This window comes from Berkeleyomyces rouxiae, assembly GCF_048999995.1.
Source record: "Berkeleyomyces rouxiae strain 22BRR77 chromosome Unknown BrBRR77_ptg000004l, whole genome shotgun sequence".
Classification (NCBI taxonomy): Eukaryota; Fungi; Ascomycota; class Sordariomycetes; order Microascales; family Ceratocystidaceae; genus Berkeleyomyces; species Berkeleyomyces rouxiae.
The window spans coordinates 1,228,289-1,250,315 of NW_027396494.1; the positions used below are offsets into that span (position 1 = coordinate 1,228,289).

General features: G+C 56.3%; 9 protein-coding genes across 9 annotated transcripts; 4 read left to right on the plus strand and 5 right to left on the minus strand.

Moving 5' to 3' along the window:
- Positions 1 to 65: 65 nt before the first annotated feature.
- BROUX77_004564 (uncharacterized protein) lies at positions 66 to 1,263 on the minus strand (the record flags this gene model as incomplete). The annotated part of the gene is made up of 3 exons (XM_073749340.1): positions 66 to 368; positions 545 to 841; positions 985 to 1,263. The coding sequence occupies 3 exons, from the start codon at positions 1,261 to 1,263 to the stop codon at positions 66 to 68; spliced, it is 879 nt and encodes a 292-aa protein (XP_073605021.1).
- Positions 1,264 to 2,528: 1,265 nt separating this feature from the next.
- Positions 2,529 to 3,130, plus strand: BROUX77_004565 (uncharacterized protein; the record flags this gene model as incomplete). Its single annotated transcript, XM_073749341.1, has 2 exons — positions 2,529 to 2,733; positions 2,817 to 3,130. The coding sequence occupies 2 exons, from the start codon at positions 2,529 to 2,531 to the stop codon at positions 3,128 to 3,130; spliced, it is 519 nt and encodes a 172-aa protein (XP_073605022.1).
- A 59-nt stretch (positions 3,131 to 3,189) lies between these two features.
- BROUX77_004566 (uncharacterized protein) lies at positions 3,190 to 5,134 on the minus strand (the record flags this gene model as incomplete). The annotated part of the gene is made up of 5 exons (XM_073749342.1): positions 3,190 to 4,138; positions 4,213 to 4,334; positions 4,393 to 4,454; positions 4,522 to 4,751; positions 4,818 to 5,134. The coding sequence occupies 5 exons, from the start codon at positions 5,132 to 5,134 to the stop codon at positions 3,190 to 3,192; spliced, it is 1,680 nt and encodes a 559-aa protein (XP_073605023.1).
- A 159-nt stretch (positions 5,135 to 5,293) lies between these two features.
- Positions 5,294 to 5,836, minus strand: BROUX77_004567 (uncharacterized protein; the record flags this gene model as incomplete). The annotated part of the gene is made up of 1 exon (XM_073749343.1): positions 5,294 to 5,836. One exon carries the CDS (start codon positions 5,834 to 5,836, stop codon positions 5,294 to 5,296), a length of 543 nt encoding a protein of 180 aa, XP_073605024.1.
- A 1,296-nt stretch (positions 5,837 to 7,132) lies between these two features.
- BROUX77_004568 (uncharacterized protein) lies at positions 7,133 to 9,560 on the plus strand (the record flags this gene model as incomplete). Its single annotated transcript, XM_073749345.1, has 2 exons — positions 7,133 to 7,286; positions 7,348 to 9,560. The coding sequence occupies 2 exons, from the start codon at positions 7,133 to 7,135 to the stop codon at positions 9,558 to 9,560; spliced, it is 2,367 nt and encodes a 788-aa protein (XP_073605025.1).
- A 217-nt stretch (positions 9,561 to 9,777) lies between these two features.
- BROUX77_004569 (uncharacterized protein) lies at positions 9,778 to 10,647 on the minus strand (the record flags this gene model as incomplete). Its single annotated transcript, XM_073749346.1, has 1 exon — positions 9,778 to 10,647. One exon carries the CDS (start codon positions 10,645 to 10,647, stop codon positions 9,778 to 9,780), a length of 870 nt encoding a protein of 289 aa, XP_073605026.1.
- Positions 10,648 to 10,995: 348 nt separating this feature from the next.
- BROUX77_004570 (uncharacterized protein) lies at positions 10,996 to 11,942 on the plus strand (the record flags this gene model as incomplete). Its single annotated transcript, XM_073749347.1, has 3 exons — positions 10,996 to 11,132; positions 11,244 to 11,479; positions 11,788 to 11,942. The coding sequence occupies 3 exons, from the start codon at positions 10,996 to 10,998 to the stop codon at positions 11,940 to 11,942; spliced, it is 528 nt and encodes a 175-aa protein (XP_073605027.1).
- Positions 11,943 to 14,277: 2,335 nt separating this feature from the next.
- Positions 14,278 to 16,426, plus strand: BROUX77_004571 (uncharacterized protein; the record flags this gene model as incomplete). The annotated part of the gene is made up of 2 exons (XM_073749348.1): positions 14,278 to 16,100; positions 16,162 to 16,426. The coding sequence occupies 2 exons, from the start codon at positions 14,278 to 14,280 to the stop codon at positions 16,424 to 16,426; spliced, it is 2,088 nt and encodes a 695-aa protein (XP_073605028.1).
- A 238-nt stretch (positions 16,427 to 16,664) lies between these two features.
- Positions 16,665 to 19,512, minus strand: BROUX77_004572 (uncharacterized protein; the record flags this gene model as incomplete). Its single annotated transcript, XM_073749349.1, has 2 exons — positions 16,665 to 17,009; positions 17,071 to 19,512. 2 exons carry the CDS (start codon positions 19,510 to 19,512, stop codon positions 16,665 to 16,667), a joined length of 2,787 nt encoding a protein of 928 aa, XP_073605029.1.
- Positions 19,513 to 22,027: the final 2,515 nt, after the last annotated feature.

Sequence of the window (22,027 nt, forward strand, 5' to 3'; positions counted from 1 at the left end):
GAGCAAACATGAATAGCCAGTCTATTAAATGAGCCCCGATTGAAACCAGACGCTACCATATCTAATCACTGGCCTCGCTTAAACACACGCACACCGCCATCTGCAGCGATGTAATACAAATATTCATGCTCATCGACACCAAGCCCGCCTGCATCGTGGCCGCCGCCGCCGCCGCCGCCGCGCGTGATGCGCATGACGCCACTGACGTCCTTGGCGACGCCTGTGTCTAACATACGCAGGCTGACAACGGTGTCGGCCTGATGCGCCAGATCCAGCGCGAAGCCGGCGTGCATGCGCTCCATCGTTGTGTGCTGCTCGGCGATGAGCGGCATGTCGGCCGACACGGCGAAGATGGTGGAGTGGACGTGCTGGAGCGAGTGGATGGGTTAGCAGGGGGGTTGGGTGGCCTGGAGAGGGGGGCGGGGTAGAAGGCGAAAAACGAAAAAAACGAGATAGTGTTTGTATGGTGCAAGAGGAAGCAGAGAGCCGAGCCGGTAGGATCTGGGGCCGTGTGGTTGGGCGGTGTCTCGCCGGCAGAACGTACCTCTCTGAGCGATAGCACCGTGTTCTGCATGTCAATTGCCGAGCCCTCGGTAGCTGCAAGGAGGAGATCCGGCTGGTCTATGATCAAGACGACATTTTTGTCCTCTGATGCCACCGACGCAATCGCAGCCTGTATGTCTCGCCGAATATCGGCAAGCTTGGCGGAGGTCAGGGTCATTCTCCCCTTGGCGGATACGAGGCCTGTTGCGGCGGCGGCGACGGGCGGTATAAAAAGGCTTGTTAGGCCATCGACAAAAACAAAATTACCGTCTTTACAATGCCGCGATAAATCAACGCCCTATGTCATAGGCAAGAAAAGAAAATTAACAGAGGGTTAGGCATGCCGCAAGTAAATGAATTACATATAAGTTTCTATGAGAAAAAGCACCAGCGGGGGGGGGGACAGTCCCTGGCGGAGAGAGAAAGAGAGAGGCAACGTACCAGCTTCCCTGCGCATTCACCCCAAAAGGCAAAGTCACGCAGAAAACTAACCAGCACGACGCCTGCCCAACCATCAGCTTCGCCCTCGCCATCCTGTCCGGCGCCGCCACCCGCAGAAGAGGCCTTTCCACGCGCGGCAGCCGGGAGCAGACTCTGCAGATAGCGCACCACGAGCCAGTTGGACGTGGCGCTGAGCACGTTGGTCAGCAGGGTCAGTGAGCCGGGCGCTGCGAGCGCCAGATACGGCGCGAGCAGGTGCGGGGTTGCGCGGGATGTCATGGTGTGCGCGGTGTCTGTGGGCAGCGGCGGTGGCGGTGGCGGTGGTGTGGTCGCGGGTGTGGTAGTGAGGACTTCATGTGGGAGGAGACCCGGCAGGCTCTTCACGCACTGTGTGGATGCTAGGATGTAGGGTAACGATTGGTGTTGGCTTATCGGAAGACAGTGTGAAAGGTGGTAGTACACTATGTAATATTTGTGGGTTTAGTGGCCGAGTAGATTGACTGGGGAGATATATGATGACGCGCGATTGATTTGATTCACTTCTTCTTCGTAAAAGTCAAGAATTCTTGTCCCTCATTTCATATTGAATATCGTCCTCTGAAGTCACTTGCAAACATTAGGGTTGTACAACTAGTTTCAGACCCTGATACTATAGCCCCACGTATCACCTTGTACTACGTGAATTAAAAAATGGGGCTCTTCTATATATGGCAGTTGATATTTACATGGGGTTCTGCAGGATTCGAGACGTGCTTTTTAAGATTGAAAGTTTCTAGGACAGCAACTGCCTGATTTGGAGATCAACGACACAGCTATAAGACGAGCGTGTCTCTAAATGGTCAAGAAGCGCAGAAAAACACGAGCGCAAGGACATGACGTAGTTTATAGGGCGGTGGGATGGATTCACTCGAATTATCGGAGGCTTAGTATGGGAGAAACCCCCAAAAAATGGACCGCAGGAGACAACAGGATGGTGAGTGGCTTGAGGAAACTCAAGGCATTCGGCTAGGATAGCCCGGTCATAGATCCGATGGACCTGGATCTCGTACTCGTCCTGTATCCTGGGCTGCCTTGGAAGAGGGCTGAAATAGCGATTTGGGCTCTTGTAGCTTATAAATACGGCGGTGGCTGTATCTGTAGGGAGGGAAAGCAACGGCAAGGAAACGCAAGGTAAGGGGAGGAGGAAGAGACAAGGGAAGTTATCGGTCTCTAGCAAGGTTCTCTGCGTGGAGGCAGTGATGGAGGGTTTGGACGAGTGATGAAGAGTATTCGTAAAAGGAAATGAGCTTGCATATGCCCTCGAGGGCAAGTAATCGTTGGATCAATGATGCCCCATGCATGCGGAACGGATAAAGTCCCCATGAGAGCGGACATTGCTGGCGAAGTGCAGAGATTCATTGGGTTGCATTGAGGAGATCATGGGAATTATAAAGCCTGATAGACACGTATCAAACCGTAACCATCTGATTTTCTTGTAGAAAAGTACTTATCCGAGAACTCACATAGGGGCCGATATACAACATATTCTGCTCACAACTTTCAACATGCTCTGGATACCCGCTCCCAAATCTTGCCCATGCAACTCCCGTTCATCCTTGGTCTCGAGCACCAGCCGCATCCAGAACCCTAGGCAGCGCTTGGCGCAAGTAGCCCAGCCCAAGCCCGAGAGCGTCACGCAGTACAAAGAGGCACACAGGCGCCACTGGAGCGACGTCCAGAAACACATGAAGGCCTGCAACATCGAGAACTGTAAGTGTGGACTACAGAATGCCAAGACAACGATGGTTGCTGCGGGCGGTATAGCTAACATTGTGGGTGCTCCGACGGTACAGACTCCGTCTTCCATGATGCTGAGACTAACCTCGTCTTTGTGTCGTTTATTTATGTCGGGCACGACTTTTTCAGCGACATGGAGCGCTTGGCGGAGAATGAGCGCGTGCAGGAGTGGCGGGATATGACAGCGCAGTGGCAGGAGGGAGGGGCTGGGCATAAGGGTGGTGAGAGCATTTCGCTGTCGGAAGATGTGGAGTTGGAAAAGGTGACAGACACATCACAGTACAGAGACGCCAAGTGCACAGTTCCCGGGTTCGGAGGGGCGTGGAAGACTGTCGAGGAGATTGCCTTCATGAGCGAGAACCTCAAATAGATGACGATTTATATGTCCGTGCAAATATAATCTCTATATACAATATAACGACCAAAGTGCTACCAGTTGAACGCTTCCTCAAAGTACTCTGTCTGCGTATATCCCCGCGCCACTGCCTCAACCACCGCCGCCCGCGCATCGTCCGCCATGACTGCCGGCCCGCACGCCAGCACCGCCAGCCGCCCGGCGCCCGTCTGCGCCGCAGCAGCCTCCACCTCACAGCGCACCTCAGGCCTACCTGCCAAGACCCTAATGCCCTGTGGTGCTATGACATCACGGGCCTCGTCAGACGTCACATAAATGTCCAGGCTGATAGCAGAGCGGTTATTCCCGATGGCGCAAAGGAGCCCGGCAAAGTCGCACGCTAGCACCTCAGTGACCAGGGCCGACTCGCGCACAGCCCATACAATGCGCACAGCGCGCTGGGCGGCGACGAGTCGGCGCAGGTGTGAGAGCGGCGCGGCGATGCCGCTGCCTCCGACGAGGAAGAGGCATGTGTTGAAGGTGGCCAGCGGGGCGGTGTGGCCGTAGGGGCCTTCAATGAGGACGCGAAGGGTCGCCGGGCCGTGCTGAGCGATGGCTTTGAGGCGGTTGGTGAATCCAGCGTATGGACGGATCAAGAATGTCATTTCGGCAGGCTTTGGAGCAGCTACATGGCCGAGGAGCGGGGTGCTGGAGTCGTCAGGTAGAGGAGACGCGGTCGTAGTGGCAGCTGTAGACGAAGAAATGGTGGCTACAGTAAATGGATGGCTCTGCCAAAAGTAGCGGCTGTTGAGCACGTAGATGTAGTAGAAGGTCCCGGCTTGTGGCTGATATAGGCTGCTGGCGATGGGAACGTTGAGCCGCAGCATATTGGCAGCTGAGGACCATGAGACCGTTGCTCGAGAAGACCAGAAGCGCGGGTTGAAGGCGACGACGCGCAAGACTCGCCCGAGCCGGTCGCCTATCCAGAAAATGCAGCACAGCCAAAAGACGCTGTTGGTTTGGGATTTGAAGATGGTCAAGTGGCTGGATATATGGCGTTAGGAGCAGGATTCGGAAGACGACGGGGGAAAACAAGCCGAGAGACGGGCTTCACTTACCCCCACATGCAGACGAGTACTATGGCCGAGAGTGCAATATGCAGTGCGAGAAAGACTTCATACATGTTGCGCCGCATCCAGTAGAGCGATAGCGGGAGCAGGGCACACATGCCAAGAACAGCCTGGGGACGGAAGACATTAGCATGTGAGAGCAGAGTAGCTATGCAAGTAGGAACCTACAATCTCGCCGGTCCACCAAAAGAACTTGGTGAAAAAGAAAAAGAAGTACGGCCACCCGCCGTCTGTGGAGGAGTCAGCAGCAGGAACATCAATAGAACAGGGAACAGGCAAGGGGACAAACACACGCACCGATAAACACCAGAACGGTGTATCCCACCGAGTGTATCACAGCCTGCACAGTGGCCACGCGCGCGGCCCAGCGGTGGAAGTTGTTGTACGTGCCGAAATCCCAGCCCGTGAGCCACAGCAGCAGATTATTGCGGAGGCCAAAGACCCAGACCATGGGAAAGTTGGCGTACGAGATGAAGCCGGTGCGGTCCGAGAGGTAGCGCCAGAACTGTTTCTGGTACGTGGGGAAACTAAATTTTGACAGAGGGCTGTTAGGAATCCGACGGGAAAGGGGGGAGCTAGAGACCAGCACTCACTAGATGTTCTTGTCCGTGAAGTAGTACCCGTCCACGGTAAACCACACATTCAGCACCACAAACAGCGCCAGCGTAGCGCTCTGCGCCCGCGGCGGCACCGTAAACCAGCCAAAGGGCTGTGCCTTGCGGTGGCCCACTGTTGCCGGCAGCAGCACAAAGCGGCGCAGCCAGGACGACGGGCCGGCGGCCGGCGGCGTATAAACAGCGGGTTCATCGGTCGGGGTCTTTGGCGGCGGTAGCGACGGGAGACATCGAGCCCACGCGGCACCAAACACCCGGTAGGATACGCCGACGAAGACGACGGCGAGCCAGTACATGAAGACGCAGGATCTAAGACTAGAGTTAGCACCAGGCACAGGCTAACCGGGTCAACATGGATACTTGCGCATAGAGCCTGTGGCGGTTCCCGACATACGAAACAGCCATCTAAACAAGTCGCAGGTCAGCATACCGTCCCAGCCTTGACGGCCATGTTCTCAGCCTACCTCGGTGAAATATGCGCGCTCAAAGAAGTCGGCGTCTGGGATAACGACCGTGTTCCACATCCCGCGCTGTCCAAACGCCACCCGGCCCACCGGCCTAGACACCAGCGGGACATGGCCGAAGCCGCCGAGCCCGCGGCGCACGCACGTAGCGTTGACATTGCGCATTCCAGCGTCTCGGACATCTGGCGTGCAGTACTCGTGGGCGCAGCGGAGCAGAGCCCGGCGCGCTAGGCTGTTCGCACAGGGGCCAGAGGCGCGCAGAACATGCGCCTCGTCAGAGACGCTGAGCGCAGGAAGTTTTGGGCCGTCGATGGCAGAAGGTGAAGCAGAGAGCTTCTCTCCCCTCTCAACGTCATCGTCCCCAGCAAAGGCCACGTACTGCAGCGCCAGCTGGCACCCGCTGAAGCACACTGCGCTATTGCGCTCAACCACAGGCGCAGCTACGGGCGCGGACGCTGAGGCTGCCGCTGTGCCGGCGACGAGGCCAAGCAGGGACACTGACGCGGCTATAGCTGGTAGACAAAGTCTGCGCATGATCAACGGGAAGGGGAGGAAGGGGGGGAGGAGTATGGTCGTTGCGCTATCAAAGCGGCTTGTGCCGGGTGGTGCGAGGGTAGGCCAAGCTTCAAGCAGCGAGGCGATGAGGTCTTGGGTTTTCTGGGTTTTGCGCAAGGGCCAAAGCATGCAGATTACCTACACATGGGAGCAGAACTTGACAAGACAACCGAAAGCCCTCGGGAAAAAAGCTCAAAAAGGGAGGCTCTGTGACTGGACTACAGGCTAAAGTACGCGATGGGTGTTATCTTATCAGATCATCAACAGACGACCCTAGCACATGTCTACTAACCCTAGTGTGTCTAGCTTAGTCGTCGCATTAACTAACACCACTACACCCAAAAACAGACTCTCGTGGTACTAGGCACCACCGAAGCCGACGACGAGTCACGAGAACATGAAGCAGCGACCAGCAGCCCGAATCGAGCGTCATCCGCGTCCTTTTTGTAAACGGGCGCCATTCCTTTGGCTTCACAGTCGACACTAGTGCAGGATACAAGACAAAAAGCAGTACAGAGAGAGTCCTAGCTTACTGGCTGATGCTTTTCCACGCCTCTGAACTCCAAGCAACGGGCTTGTGCGACGAGTGAGCTTGGGCTGGGGAGACGTCCAGGCTTTCAACGCGGCTAAAAAAAGGGGAACGGGCGCTGTTATATATGCTGGGAGAGCAAGCAAGAGAAAGAGAACCAGAGAGTCCGGGGGGTAGGGGCCAGCTGGCCTGGGGCCTATTTTTAGACATGCTTCTTTTTTTCCTTCCATTTTATTCATTTCATTCTGCAGACTTTCTTTTCTTAGAAGAGAGAAGAAAAGAAAAACAAACTTTATGTCACAAAAGTTTTGTTTTGGCAGCATGACAGGATGGCATTGTTTGGCGTGCTTATTTAGGATCATTGCCCGTGAGGACGTCTCTGGGGAAGGACGAAGACGCAGGGAAGCCGTCTTGTATATGAAGCCGATGGGCTGCTTCGAGTCTTGAGAGTTGGGGGGATTGTGTTGTTCTGTTATTGTATCATTCTATTCCTCATCTATCTTGTAATTTTGCATCTTCCTTTTCCCTTCTTCAGCATCATCACACTATTTTCACGCCCTTATAATACCACTCATCTAGCTCCTTTTTTGGCTCAAGCTTCTGCACCGAACATCGCCAGCCAGATTACTTGCAACGAGAACGAGAACAAAGGCGCTCTTCTCCCGCTCTATTCTCCTTCCACGCCCCTCTGCCTTTTCCCTGTTCCTCACGCACACACACACACACACACACACACACACACGCAAATGTCCGACTCACCAGACCGCTTTGCGTTCCGGTTTTCGGACTGGAAGCCGCCCTTTAGCCGCAAGAGATCCAGCGAGAGCGTTTCAGAAAAGCAGACTTCATCGTCATGGCGGCTCGGCATCCTCAGTCCGCCGAGCGATGTTGATGTTCCCGGTAAGAACCATTGAACAAACAGGCAAGTTATCCCGGGGCCACAAGCTAACACCCGCGCTAGGCACCGTCCCCCTCTTCGCAAATGAAGCCGTTGCGGCCGCCGCTGCCGCCGCTTCTCTCCCGCCGTCGCGGCCGAGCAGCCAGCGCGGCCGGCCCAGCACATCTTCCTCCACAGCCTCCAGCACCATCTCGGTACCCAAGTGCACGGCCGATGGCTCCATAATTCTCAACCCGCAGCCGGAGGACAGCGGCAACGACCCGCTCAACTGGCCGTCATGGCGGCGGGACATGGCCCTGCTCGCGCTCGGCTTCTTCTGCATGCTTGGCGGCGGCATGACGCCTATCCTGGCTGCGGGGTTCAACGAGGTGGCCGACGACTACGACATTGACGTTGAAAGCGCGGCACTTACCACCGGCCTGTTCATGATGGGCCTCGGCATCGGCTCCGTCATCGCCTCGCCTACAGCCATCCTGTATGGCAAGCGGCCCGTGTACCTGGCTGGTGCCTTGCTATTCATCATCACGTCCATCTGGGCTGCAGTGTCACCCAACTATTCGTCGCTCATCTTTGCGCGCATCTTCCAGGGCATTGCCGCCAGCCCCGTCGAGTGTCTGCCGGCGTCTACCATCACCGACATCTTCTTCCTCCATGAGCGCGCCTACCGCATTGGCATCTACATGCTGATGCTGCTGGGCGGCAACAACCTACTGCCGCTGGTGAGTGCCATCATAATGCACAGCATGGACTGGAGCTGGGCGTTTTGGATTGCCGCCATGGCCGGTGCTGTGAGCTTCCTGCTGCTCTTCTTCCTCGTGCCCGAAACCTTTTGGAACCGCATGTCTCCCATGCAACGCGCCAACAAAAAGGCTGCCCAGAGAGCCAGCTCCATGAAGTCTCTTTCGTTGTACGCGAACAACACCTCAATTAATGGCCACCTGGCCCCCCCGCCGATTTTGGCCCGACCGGCCAGCACCATCACTGTTGTCAGTGACGCGCCAGTACCACAGCGCCCGGTCATCGTGTCACACTCCGCTCCTGCATCAATGCCTGGCTCCGTCTATGACTCTGGCTCCGAGTCGGACTCTCTCGCCATTCCGACACGCGCTGCTACCGTCGATGGACACGAAAACGCTGCGAACCAGCCTAAAAGAAATTCGCGCGTCAGGTTCTCTGAGCCCCAGCGTCCTGTTCGGCCACGCACCTTTACTGCTCCCGAGAACGGACGCCTGGACACGATTATTCACGACGAGCCCGCTACTGGAACTCCCCCCATCACCGCTACTGCAGCTCCCTCCATCATGTCTCAGTGGCAGCAGTGGCATGCGACCACCCAGCAGGGCCAAGCCCAGGCTCAGGCTGAAGAGCAACAACAGGACCCGGCGGTGCCGCCCTTCCGCCGCACGCCCTCGTACGACATGGAGTCCTTGTGCAGCATGAACAGCAATACTAGCAGTGATGGCAGCACCAGCAGCAAGAATAGCCAGAACATGTCTTATACCGACAGACTGCGGGCGCGTCCAGTGTTGCGCTTCTCGCAGAAGCTCAAGCCGTGGAACGGCCGTCTAGTGAATGATCGGTGGTGGAAGGTTATGTTGCGGCCGTTTGTGCTATACACATACCCGGCCGTTGCCTGGTCATCGATTGTGTACGCGTGTTCGATTGGCTGGCTGATTGTCATCTCGGAGCTGCTAGCCATCATCTACCGCTCATCCAAGTACTACAACTTCAACACGGCGCAGACCGGTCTCGTGTACCTGTCACCCTTTGTTGGCGCCGTGGCCGGTACGGCGGTTGCCGGGAAGATCAGCGACTACGTGGTGCGCTCCATGACGCGGCGCAATGGCGGCCTCTACGAACCCGAGTTCCGGCTCATCATGGCGCTTCCCATCACCATTACTACTGTTATGGGATTGATTGGCTTTGGATGGGCGGCTGAGGAGCGCGACAACTTTATGGTTCCGACTTTTTTCCTGGGCGTCATCTCGTTTGGTTGCTCGCTCGGCTCCACGACGGCGATCACCTTCACCGTCGACTCGTACGAGCAGTTTGCTGGCGAGGCGCTAGTGACGCTCAACTTTAGCAAGAACATTTTCCACGGTCTCGTGTTCAGCCTGTTTGTCACGAGCTGGCTGTCTGATGATGGGCCCAAGAGAGTGTTTGTGTGGATTGGCGTGATCCAGCTGCTAGTCATGTCTCTGTCGATTCCAATGTACATGTTCGGCAAGCGTGCCCGGCTGTGGACGGCCAAGAAGAACCTGGTGGAGAAACTGTAATGGGACTCCTGGGGGTATATTGTGTGTGCATTTTTGAGCGTGTTTTTCTCTTTTTCTTGTCGTAGCGACATGACTTTGTGTTGAATTCCTTTTAACTTGTTAGCGATGTTGTTCTTTTTTGTTTGTCTAAGCATTAGCTTGTGCTTTCTTGCACATCCTTGTGGATGCGCTGTCCATACCTTTAAATTTTCTAAATTATATGTTCTTTAATCACATTTCAAGATTGGCGCTGGTCGTTTCCCTCTCCTTCCCCCTCAAACATACGTGTCAGCACAGCCTCACTAGCTCTGTACCATCTCCCGCGTTCTTCTAGATCATCTTCCACGCCGCCGAGAGTGGCCTCCTTGCGCCTACGGGCTTCTTTAGCCGCAGCCGTTGAGCTTGTATGTTTAGCTTCTAGTGGTGCAATCTCGGCTTTGAGCCGCTCAAGCTCCTTCTTCTTGCGCGGCACGCGCGCACGCAGCTGCTCGAGTTCACGGTCCAGTGCGCCCATCTGTGCCTTGCGCTCCTCGACCAGCTCGGTAGTCCTTCCGAGCGGCAGCGTCAGCTCTGCGTTTCCGTTGGCCTGTCGAGCCATGTCCTGGCGCTCATCCCGCAGATTAGCCAAGCTCTCCTCCATCAGAGAAATCTCACGCGGTAGGTCCTTGAGCCGAGCCGTGTCAGTCTGTACCTGCGCCGTCCGTCGACTCAAGTCTCGAGCGCGCTTTTCCAGCTCGGCCACCAGTGCGGCAACCTCAAGCTTTAGCGTCTTGAGCGCTGCCTTGGCTGCCAGGTTTTCCTTTTCCAGCTCGACATTCTCTAGCGGCGTAACAATAAGCGGCGGGTCACCGACAATAGCACGGATGAACTTTTCCTTGGTCACCTGCTCTACGTACGAGAAACGCAGCTTGGAAAACAGTTCGCGATAGTGCGCAAGGTCGGCCTCCAGGCTGGACGGCGTCGGCGCATCAAATGAGGCCGAGGACGCATCGGAGCGCCGGTTGGACAAGGCCGTGTCAGCAGACGCGGTGATTGGCTCGCTAAGCTTGAGAATGGAGAGCGGCTGGTTCTGGAGCTTCTCCAGCTCTTCGAGGATGGCGGGGTCCATGATGGCAAGTCGTTGATGGGTTCGTGGGGCGTTGTATATTATTTAACTTGTATCAAGCGTTGTTGGGGAGTTGTGAGGGGCGAAAGTAAGCTACATGTTTACTTTGGTCTGGGAAAGGAAGGTGCAGCTATCTTATCGGGCAGTCTTATCGATTGTTGTATCTTATCTCGCCACTCGACTTTCTCAGGCGCACTTAATTCTAGAATCTCTCTTCTACTGTCCAAAGATGTCACACCTTGTCTTCAAGCGTTTTTGCGACTGGCGCCTCGATCAACAGTTACTCTGCTTCCTCATTCTCTACTATTGTCGCCAGAAATCTGCGCTTCTTTCTCTCGCCGCTTGTCCGCCATGTCCAAAACCAACCCCGCCTCCGATCAGCTTCTTTTAGGCGACGACTACATTGCCGATTTACTTGTCCAGGACGCTGCCGACTATGCGCTGAGATACTCGGCGCATGGTCTAGATGCGCTGAAGCCTGAGAAGCCGTAAGCACTCTTTGGTCGTTGCAGGATTCTCGTGCCCGGGAAACCGCGAGCATTCTTTCTGCTCCCATGCAATTCGCGTCGGCCTCTAACACCGCTTCTCTCTCTCTGTAGCTCGTCCTTGCAGCCGAAACCCAACACCCGTTTTCTACGAAACATCATCAAGGCCACAGACTCTCACAATGCCGCACTTCTTGCCAAAGAGGCAGCAGAGTCCCGCGTCCGACTCAATAAGCTCGACAACCCGGTTGACGAACGTAAGCACCGCTCACATTCATCCAAAGAAGCTTCACGACGGCAGTTTGGCGCGATAAATGCTATTCTGGGCGGCCAGCATAAAGGCCGACTCGGTAAGGACGGGGCAAGTAGCAAAAGCTCACGGTCGGAAAGCAGGAAGGCAGACACCAAATCCGACATCCCCAAGTCGACATCCCAACACCCGCGAGCCCGGAGCAGAGATCAGCGCCGGGACGACTGTGACTCCAAAAATACAACTGAATCGCGTAAACGCCGTCATCATCGCTCACCATCACGGGAAAGGGAGCGGCAACATGACGACAAGCATAGGGAACATCACTCGTCACATCGACCGTCCAAATACTCGCGATCACATAAACACGAGCGCGACTCGGGTGCAACTTCACACTCGTCCCGCCAGCGTTCACCGTCTCAATCTCGATCTTGGTCTCGGTCTCGGTCAAGAAGCCCCCGCCAGTCCCGATCACCAACTCGCTCCAAACGCTCCCGTCGGCACCGGTCTTCCTCGGCGCACTCAAGGAGTCCACATCGGTCTCGTTCGCCACGCCGATCTAAGCGTTCCCGTCGACATCAATCACCAACCCCGCGCTCTTCCCGTTCCCACAATGATCGCCACAGGCCCAGAGAACCAGCAAAGTATTCCTCTGATCAAGACGATGGCGATGACTACGGGCCGCAGCCACAATCTGCTTCGACAAAGGCCCAGCCCCGTCCCCGAGGGCGAGGCACGATATCTACGGCGTCTGGGATAGATGGCCGCTTTGCAGCAGATTACGACCCCCGAACGGATACTACGGAAGGCAGCGATAAACCCATAAACATTGGGACTAAAGCCGATACGGCCGGAGCAACTGGCCAGGATGTGTGGACACAAGCCATCAACCTGTATAGAGAGTGCCAAAAGACGAGAACCTCGCAGGACAGCCACGAAACTGACTTGGCTAACGTCAGGTGGAAAAAGCGCGGCGAGCAGCGTGAATGGGATCTTGGCAAAAGCGAAGGAGAAGAAGGGCTAGGTGGCGATGCATAGTAATATTGCATAGCCTAATGTCAAACAATTCATGCCCCATGGCTGTAATCAGACGAGGCTGAGTGTTCGTCTGCAGCCTTCCATGTGTTTGTTCTTGGAAAGCATTGATTCATGCGTTCAGAAAAGGCTGAGACGACGGCCGGGCTAAGCCGCGATGCGACAGTCTCTAGGGTTGATGGCTGATGCGTTATCTTAGGGTTACTGTGTATCTGCCGTAGGATCCACTACTGGCAGCGCCATTTGGGAATAATCACTCGCCAAACTGCAAGCTCTTTCTAGCCTGTTTCACTGCCAGGGTACTGGAGCCAAGGTACGGGAGACTGTGGACCGTGGACCGTGGACCGTGGGATAAGAGGGAGACTAGATGTAAGAGACCTCCTCTTGGTGTAGGTGTATTGGCGGTTTCTTGTCTGTGCATATAATCAGATGGAGCATGTGAGAGAGATCAGAGACAGGAAAAGCAAAGGAGATCTTGAATGCGGAGAGGTCAACGTAAACAGGCCACTGGAAGAACAAAGCGGCAGGAGGAAAATCTGTGATGATACAGGGGGCACCTTGAAGAGCGAGGTTCAGGGGGCGGAGAAGCAGGGATTATGTGTAGGACATCTTGCTTTTTTGGCGCGGGGCTCAGAGAGTTTGCCAAAATATGCAAGGCTCGCGTGGAAAGGGTGAGGGTGAGCCAGTTGTGCACAAGCCGCAAGCCGCGGCCACGCAAAGAAGAAGGGGGAGAGCAGTCGTAAACCCAGCAAAAAAAAGGATGGGAGCAGGGAAGATAAAAGATCAATGCAGTAATAAAAGCGGCCTAGACATGGTAAGAGCGACGTAAACCTGCGGAAACTACCTGTCCCGGCGGGGGTTCGACGGGCGGGTGACACGGGCCGTTGGCTCATTGTGCAGGTGCGGATGACGCAACAGCCAAAAGGCGAAAACAGGCAATTGCCTTTTAGCCATTGCAAGAGACTCGGACTTGGACTCGGGACCTGAGTACTCGAGCACCTTCCTGAACAGACAGTAAACAAGGACGCCGAGAACAAGTTCGTATAGCCAACTGGAATTGTTCAATACAAATAGGGAAAAGCAATCAGGCGTATTTCGACTGCGGCTACGGTGGGGGCTCTGGTTTCCTCGCGTGTTCCTCCTAGCCTGCTTCCAGTCTCCGCTTTCTACGACATGTCTTGCATGCCGGCCTAGAATCTTCCTTTTGCACAGGCAGTTGATGATTATCACATGTCGGCATTTCCCTGATATCAGGCGGGGAGGGCAGTGTTCCTGACGTCCTGAGAGCCCGGCTTCTTGTTATATCTGCTTTGTTTTCTTCTTGTTGCACAGCCAACAAGCACAGCAATCCCCTTCCTGCCCCCCCAGTCGCCATCTTTCTTTTTTTGCCGTCTTCTATTTTGGGCCGCCTTGGCCAGCCTTTCCACTCAAAAACAACGTCATTTGCAGTTACGGCTGTTTGATCGGGCAGGGCAGAGGAGCTAATTTTTTTTCCATCCCCTGGTCGTTTCTGGGGGCTTCGCTTCTTCTGATATCTTATAAGCAGTCGATCTGCACGCCTTTCTTTTGCTGTCTTTACCCTGGCCTTACTCTTACTCTTGCTTGTGAGGCATATTACATATTTTGTGTCTCGGCTCGTTCTCTTGTGGCCTGTTCCTCATCCTCCCGCTTGTGTTTTTTGTGTTTCAAGCTCTACGAACAGAAGCAGCCTTGGCTCTGCTACTATTTGTGTGAGCCTGTTTTTTTTTCTTTTTTTCTTTTTTAAAAGGCTTCCGTCACCCACCTTCTCTTCTCTTATTTCCCCTCTTCTCCTTGCTACCTCCCCCTCTCCCCTCTTCCCTCGTCTCCAGAGCACCGCACAAAATGCGTCCGCCAAGAATCATCACGCTGGTGTTCTTTCTGACAGCCACCCTTTTTCTTACGAGCCGCTTTGTGGCTTATCTTTCAGCGCCCGGCCACCACGCCCAAACCGGCCCAAACGCTGGCTCAGACAGGCCTGCATCCCCAGAGGCTCCGAAGCCGACCTCGCAACCGCACCGCCAGATCCTCCGGCCACCACCGGCCGCCGTGCCGGTCTCTCCCAGCCGAGGATGGTCGTTCAACGAAATCTCACGCCGCTTTACGCTGTTCCCACCACTGGCGCTGGTCACTCTTATGGACGACAACAACACTGCCTTTTCGGCCCGGCCTGCCGCTTTTGGCCCGTATCTCGAGGTTGACGGTTTGAGTGGCCAGCTGTGGGTAGGTAGCAGTTTTAACGATGATAACCTGCCCGAGGGTGAGGGCGATGGCGAGCTCGGATGCAGTGACATTCCCAACTGGGGCTTCCAGATTCCCGCGGCGGCCGCTGCCGCTGCCGTTGCCGCCAGTGCCCCGAAGCCTCAGCGGGAGCCACAGCCCGACGACAAAGAGCGTGTGCCCTCATCGGCAGGGTCTTTCCGAGCCAGCATCCCTCGACACATCAGCTCCGATAGCAGTCGACTGCATACCCGCAACTTTGACACTACACTGAACTCACTCGGCCATCCGCTCACCGAGACACCGGGCGGCGCCTCGATCAACCGCGACGACGGAACTGACGACTATCTGCACCAAAGTGCGCTTGCACAGATGACGCCATCGAGCAGCAGCACTAGCGCCGGCGTCAGTATCGGCCCCAGCGACATCAGGTCGATGCAGGAGACGGCCGAAATTGCTGGCAAAATTGTGCTGCTGAGCCGCGGCGGCTGCGGCTTCTTGGAGAAAATCAAGTGGGCGCAGCGCCGGGGCGCGCTGGCGCTGATTGTCGGCGACAACCGCAAGGGTGGCCCCCTGATTCAGATGTACGCGCGCGGCGACACCTCCAATGTGTCGATCCCGTCCATCTTTGTCTCGCACACCACCGGCCAGCTGCTGTCGGCGCTGAGCCAGCCCGGAAGCTTCATTGAGGACAGCGTCAACGAGTTTGGCCGGCCGTCGCTCAAGGTGCAGCACTCGTCCAAGGCTTCGGGCGCTGCCAAGGCCAAGGCCAAGGCCCTGAAGACAGCTCCAGCGCCACCTGGAAAGAAGTGGCCGTGGGAGGCGCTTGCGTGGGACGCTGAAGGCAAACTGCAACCGGCACCGGCTGCCGCGGGCTCTCCAGACGACACCGAGGAGCCGGTGCGCCAGGGCCTGTGGATCACCATCACGCCGAGCGGCAACGCCAGCTCGTTCCTCGACACCATCCTGATTGTGTTTGTCAGTCCCGTGATCACGCTCACCGTGGTCTACACGTGCGTCATGCTGCGCACGCGCATCCAGAACCAGCGCTGGCGCGTGCCCAAGTCACTTGTGCAGCGGCTGCCCGTTCGGACCTACCACCGCGTCCCCTACACACCGTCGCCGCTGGCTTCGCCGCGCTTGCCGTCCCCGACCAGCTCGTCACCCACCACACCGCTCTTACAGTCGCCACGCGCCGGGCCCGAGTCAGCGGCAGCTGCAAGGCTAGGAGGCAGCAGCTACTTCCAGGTCGCCGCGGCGCTGGGCAGCTTGGCACAGGCCGGCAGCAGCGCAGAGCCGGCGCCAGCCCCGCGGCCCAAGCCTGCCAGCCAGTGGCCCAAGTACAAGGGCCGTCAGTTCGAGTGTGTTGTTTGTCTCGAGGAGTATGTCGACGGCGTCAGCCAAGTAATGGGACTGCCGTGCGGACACGAGTTCCACGAGGAGTGCATGTAAGTGATTCCCCGTTTCTTCTTCAACTTTGCCCATGCTAACCAGCAACCCTTCCAACAGCACCCCCTGGCTGACGAACCGCCGCCGTACGTGTCCCATCTGCAAAGGCGACGTGGTGCAGTCGCTGCAGCACCGCGACTCAGACTCCGAGTCGCTTCTCTCGTCGCGCTCGTCAGTGGCCTCGCTGCCATTCTTCTCGCGCGCTGTGGCCGGAGCCGAGGCGCCGCTGGCGAGTGTCCAGGTCGGCGCCGCTCTAGTCGATGTCGAGGCACAGGCATCGTCGGGCTCGGCCCAAGACGATTCGGGTAGCAACCATATGGCGTAGAGCGCTGCGCTGGCTGTCCTGGCGCTTTAAGGCTGATTGGAGCGTCCTAGTGTTACGTCGCTCTTTTTCCTTTCTTTCTGATCATTATGGTTTTCTTGTTTTGTTCTATTGTCTATATATACCCCCGCCTTTCCCCTTCTATAGTTTCTGGATGTTTCAGCTCTGCCAATACATGTCTTTTCTGGCCTACTCTACGGCTGATGAATAACCTAGATCTTGTCCTCTCCCGCCTCTCTCTTTATGCCCGCCGCCCACCAGACTGCCGGCTACGTGCCACGCTCGAGCTTCTCGGGGCAGAACTGCCGTTAATGTAGTATCCGTTGATATGGTACCCCTCTGGGAAGTAGCCGTCAGTGTTCACCGGCATGGGAATGGTGTTGCCGGGTGTCGGCGCCGAGGCAATATCCTGCATAGTGAATGAGTTTGAGTATGAATGCCACGGCCGATGCTGCTGCTGTGGCTGCACCGTTGCGGCTCGCCTAGGCGGAGGTGGCGGCGGTGGCGGCGGCGGTGGAGTGGTGAGTGGAATGACTCGGGGCACCGCGAGGGGTCTTGGCGGCGTATTGAGAATGTACCGGGTGTTCTGTACCAGAATTAGCGGGAGTGGGCAAGCAAGCATTCGGAGAAGATTTGACACTACTTACCCAGGTTGGTTCGTCACCGCTGGCGCCATTATCAATAATCGCCATGGCGAGGCTGCGGGGAAAGAACTCGGTTGGCCGGAACACAATCCCACTTAATACCTCCGGTGCTACAAACGTGCACAGCTCCGGTGTCACGTTTTCGGGGACATCTGCGGTCCACCCGGCGAACGGCGGCTCTGCTATATCGGTCGACACCCGCCTGCAGTCACCAGGACTGCGCAGATTCCCGGCCACGCCTATCTCAGGCTTGCTGTAGGTCGAGGGAAGCCAGGCTACCACGGGCACAGAGTTGGCCGTGTTGGACTGCAGCTCAGACGGGCCCATGAAATGGTAGTTCCCCATGGCAATGGAAGCATCGACTTTGATAGCCCGCCGCCACATGTTCTGGAGCAGCGCTGAGTCGTGGTCGGCGGGCCGGCGCTCGCTCCAGCGCCACATACGCACAGCCGGATAGTTGGTCAGCAGCGGGTGCCACTTGTGCGGCGGACAGGCGGCATCGACGGTGCTGCTGGACCGGGCGTGTGTGATGTCGATGCCCTGGTAGATGGTTGGCATCTCGGTTGGTGGCGGGTTCAGGTGAGCTACCTCGTTCCAGCAGCGACGGACAACACTGACACTGGCCGAAACTGGCGGCACCGTTGTGCTCATCAGCACCCAGGCATTGATGAGGTCCATGTCGAGGTGGTACTTTTCGTAGTCCGGGTAGTCGGGGAACTCTTCAGCATTATCGACAAGTCGGAACACTGGATACTTGTCGTCGTCGTCCCATCCACTGCGGCCCGGCTCGAGTCCGATGGCCATGTAACGGTGACGGAAGACCTCCCACTCAGAAAAGCCACTGTTGAATCCCGGCGCACGCATACGGGCCAGGTACGGATCGCTAGTTGCAACGGGCTGCTGCCCGGCTGCTCCTGCTGATGCCGTCGTAGCTGGGTCCAACACGGCCTTGATGGCCGACTGGCGCCACGAGTGTAGAAACGCACTGGTCCAGCGGAAGATGCGGCGATAGCGCTTCGCTGGCCGCCAGTAGCGCGCCAGCTGCCCGAGCAGCCCAAAGGCCTGGCCGCAGGTGCCTTGGTTGCGGGGGTTGAAAGCGAAGCCGTAGTTGAGCACAATCTGGTAGTCGGGCGAGATGAGTGCATGGGTGTGGTCGAGGTGCGGAAAGTGGTGCGCATGGAGCGCAGCCACAGCGGCGTGCCATGTGGCGTTGACGATGACGGGCGATAGTGGCACCGTTGCTGAGACGCCCTGAATGCCGGTGCGCTCTAGATATGCCGCGTGCACGTGGCGGATGATGTTTTGCGCCGAGCGGTAGGCTTCGCGGGCCGCCGAGACGGTGTACATGTCGTGCCTGTTGTGGTCCTGTAGGTCGCCCTGGTGTTGGGTCTCAGTCACCAGTGTCTCAAGCGGAATAAACGGGATGTGGTCGCGGAACAGCATCAACCGGCAGAGATTCACCAGCAGCATAGCATCGCGGACGATAGCCTTGGTACGCGCGTCGGGGGTTCCTGTCGCCCAGTAGGGCGGCAGCGAGCTGTGGAGCTTTTCGACGTGGGCGGCCAGCACGAGAAAGCGCGGGCAAGTCTCTTGGTTGGTGGTTGGGCAGTTGTTACGAATGCGTGGCGGCTGTGAACAGAACCAGTTGACTTCAGAGAAGAGATCCAGAATGCGCAGGAACCAGACCAGCGCTGTCTCGACGCCATAACCGCCGAGCGAAATGCGCTCGCGGCTGCTTTCGTATTCGGACTCTGGGATGCACTTGGACAGAGGCAGCTGGCCGATTTCTACAGACGACGTCTCGGGCGCGGGGGTAGTCAGTAGTCGGTCTAGAATGGTCACACTCAACACCGTGCGCAGGCGGCTCTGGGCGCAGTGGCTCGGCTCACTCGGCACGGCGCGGAACAGGTCCAGCGTGCGGGACAGGCCGCGGCCAGCGCTGAGCCAGCGCGTAAGCCGGCTCGGGTAGGTTTCGGGGCCTTCCTCACACAACCACTCGTACATGCCAATCATTACAAAGGCTTGGACCTGCTCCATGGACGTCGGCGTCCAATGGGCCGCATCGCCGTAGTTGTCCAGGCCGAGGGCACCGAGCACAATGCGGGCATAAGAGTGCGGTGGCAGCTGAGTGACGTGCAAGCTGCTCTGGGCACTGGCGCCGGTGTTTTTGCGCCTGTGGCCCATGTGGACGCCGGCCTCGTGGCAGATGGCGGCATCGCTTTGGCAGGCCAGCGCCAGCGCGGCGACGAGCATCATGTTGCAGTCGTTGGCTTGTGCTACAGTCCGTTGCGGCCCAATAGGCGACTTGCGGGCGGCATGGCTCTGGGCAAAGGACTGGCGGTGGAGGAACGGGAACACGGAGACATAGTGTCGGAGCAGTACGGCGTAGATGCGGTCCGGATCGATAAACGGGGCGTCGAGGCATACAACAAGTGCGTTGTTCATGGCGGAGGGCCGGAGATGGAGAGATTCAAAGCGTGCTAGGCAGGGACGGAGGGGAGACAAGGGCAAGAGGGATAAGAAGACGAAGGCACTCGGTAGCAGGCGAGAAGCACGATGAGCAAGTAAAATATATCAGAAGAGAAAAGGTGAAGCCGAGGACAAAAGAGACGCCCGCCTAGACAGCAGAGAAAGCGCCACGGCAACAAGAACCGAAGAACGAGCCCGTTAAAAGCCAGTAAGAACGACTCGTTACTTGTTGTCATCACACAGGCACTGCGGATCCCTCAGCCTGGTTAGCCTGCACGCTGTCACTGCCGACTCCATGTCCGTGAGCCTGTCGCAGCGAGCGCCAGACAGGTGCCACGGTGTACGGTGTATGGCAGAAACCCAGACGCGGAGCCCAATGTGAAGAGCCTGGGGGCCGTGTGGGTGTTGGGAAGGGTAAAGGGGGGGGGGTCTACTGGCTCGAGACGGGCTCCGGAGGCCACCCAGAGAGCCGCAACGAGGAGAACAGTGACGCACGAAAACAAAACAACCAGAGCCCAGAGCAATAGTTGCCGCATAGGCAGAAGGCATGCGTGCGTGTGTTTTCGTGCGCTTGCGTGCATGTGTTGTGCGTTGTGTGTACAAGTATGCAAGTACCAGAGTACAGGTGCTTATTAGAGCTAGTTAGCTAAGTATAACTCATCGGCCATGTAACTCTGGACTTGGATGGGCCTCTATGGACTTGCAGAGACTTGTAGAGATTTGTACATTGTACATGAGAACAAGGATGGCAGCCCGGGCGGCCCCCCCCTCCCCGGCGGAAATAGTAATTGCCTGCATGTTCAGACAAACTATGTCTTGACATGGCACTTGCCGTTTCCAGAGTTGCAGTGCTGGTCTTCCGGATCGGTTCCACGAAGCCGATGCCTTCCTATTCCGATTCGTTGTGGCAGTAGCCCGCGGCAAGAACCCCCGAGTCCGCTTCGCTCTTGCATTTCCTCGACTCGAGCTCTTTCCCTTGCTTTTGGCTTTTCTTTTTTTTTTCTTCTCCGTGATCCTTCTTCCCCTTGCCCTCTTTCGGCCTGGACAATGGACATGAAAAAATAAAAAAAAAAGATACAGACACAAACACCGCCTGATGCAGCCCATCCTTCGTTCGTCCCTCGTCACCCACACAATGGAGCCCCACCCGCCGCTAGGTTTTGCCGGGCGGAAAGAGAGGGAAAAAAAAAGAAAGCATACAACCAACAATAGCATGCCATGTCAGGCCTGGTTTGACCCACTCCAACGCCACTTCTTAACTAGGCACTGATAAGTATACGGGTCGACATTGGGCCTTACTCAGCCAACAGCCATGCCATACTGCCCCGTAGACTGGGTGCACCGGCAGCGCCGTCATATTTTCTTCCTGGCACGGATACCAAAGATAACAACCAGAGAGCAAAACAAGACCATTGCTGCCATGTTCTTTTGCCCGTCGTCAAAGCGTGCCTTGGCCCCGCTGTCTGTCCTGCTTCCTACGCACCCTCCATCTTCTTCCCTGCCCGTTCCGGTCCGGTCTAGCCCGCCCGCCCGCTCACCCGGCCCATCCTATTGTTGCTTGACCACGGACTCGACCAATCAGCCCACGGCGTTTAGTTTCTGCGTCGTTCAAGGTCGCCCCTTTTTGCCCTTACAAGCACGCGTACATGACACACAAATCCATCTCCATCACCTCCCGTCCCCCCTCTCTCTTCGTGCCCTCGCTTTTTTCACACGTGTACTCCTACAGATCTCCGTGCTGGCTATCTATGTCGCCGAGTGTTTTAATTTCGTGACTCTGGCTTATTCAGATGTACGCTAAACCTTGATCCCAACTGCTTTTTTCTCTTCCACCGAAATGCCGTGTGTACAAACATATTTGTAACTAGTTATACAAATCTGCATACCAGGAGACCTCCAAAAACAAATCCGCCGGACGCACCATCTCTATGTAGTATCACCTGAAGCCTCGCGTGCATGCATCTTGATATCAAAGCCAAATCAAATTAAATCCACTTGTCACGCTGGCAAAGAGGACCAGGATAAAGACCGCATTTGAACCCTAACCCTAGCACTATTAGTGCTCTTACAAAACATAATTATTTATCAGGCTGCCTGCTTGACAAGAGAGGACTTTCTTTGGTGCTATTTTGTATTGATTGATTGATTTTTTATTTACCTGTCTATGATTGATTGATTCTTTATTTACCTGTCTACTCGCGAGGTATTCTCGGCATACGATAGGGGACTACAAGTAGTACCAGAAATCACATACAGAAACAGAAACCCAAAATCCAAACCATGCAAAGCCTGAATTCAAAAATTACTGTCCCACAGTGTGCACCAAATGAAACGAAATCGTATTCAACTTGTGCTTTTGCAGGATTTCGGTAGAACCTCGGCAAAACCACTGACTGAATTGAAAAAAAAAAAACAGGCTTTTGAAGCCAATGATCTCCGATACGGGGAATCGAACCCCGACCCCCACGGTGAAAACGAGGTATCCTAACCG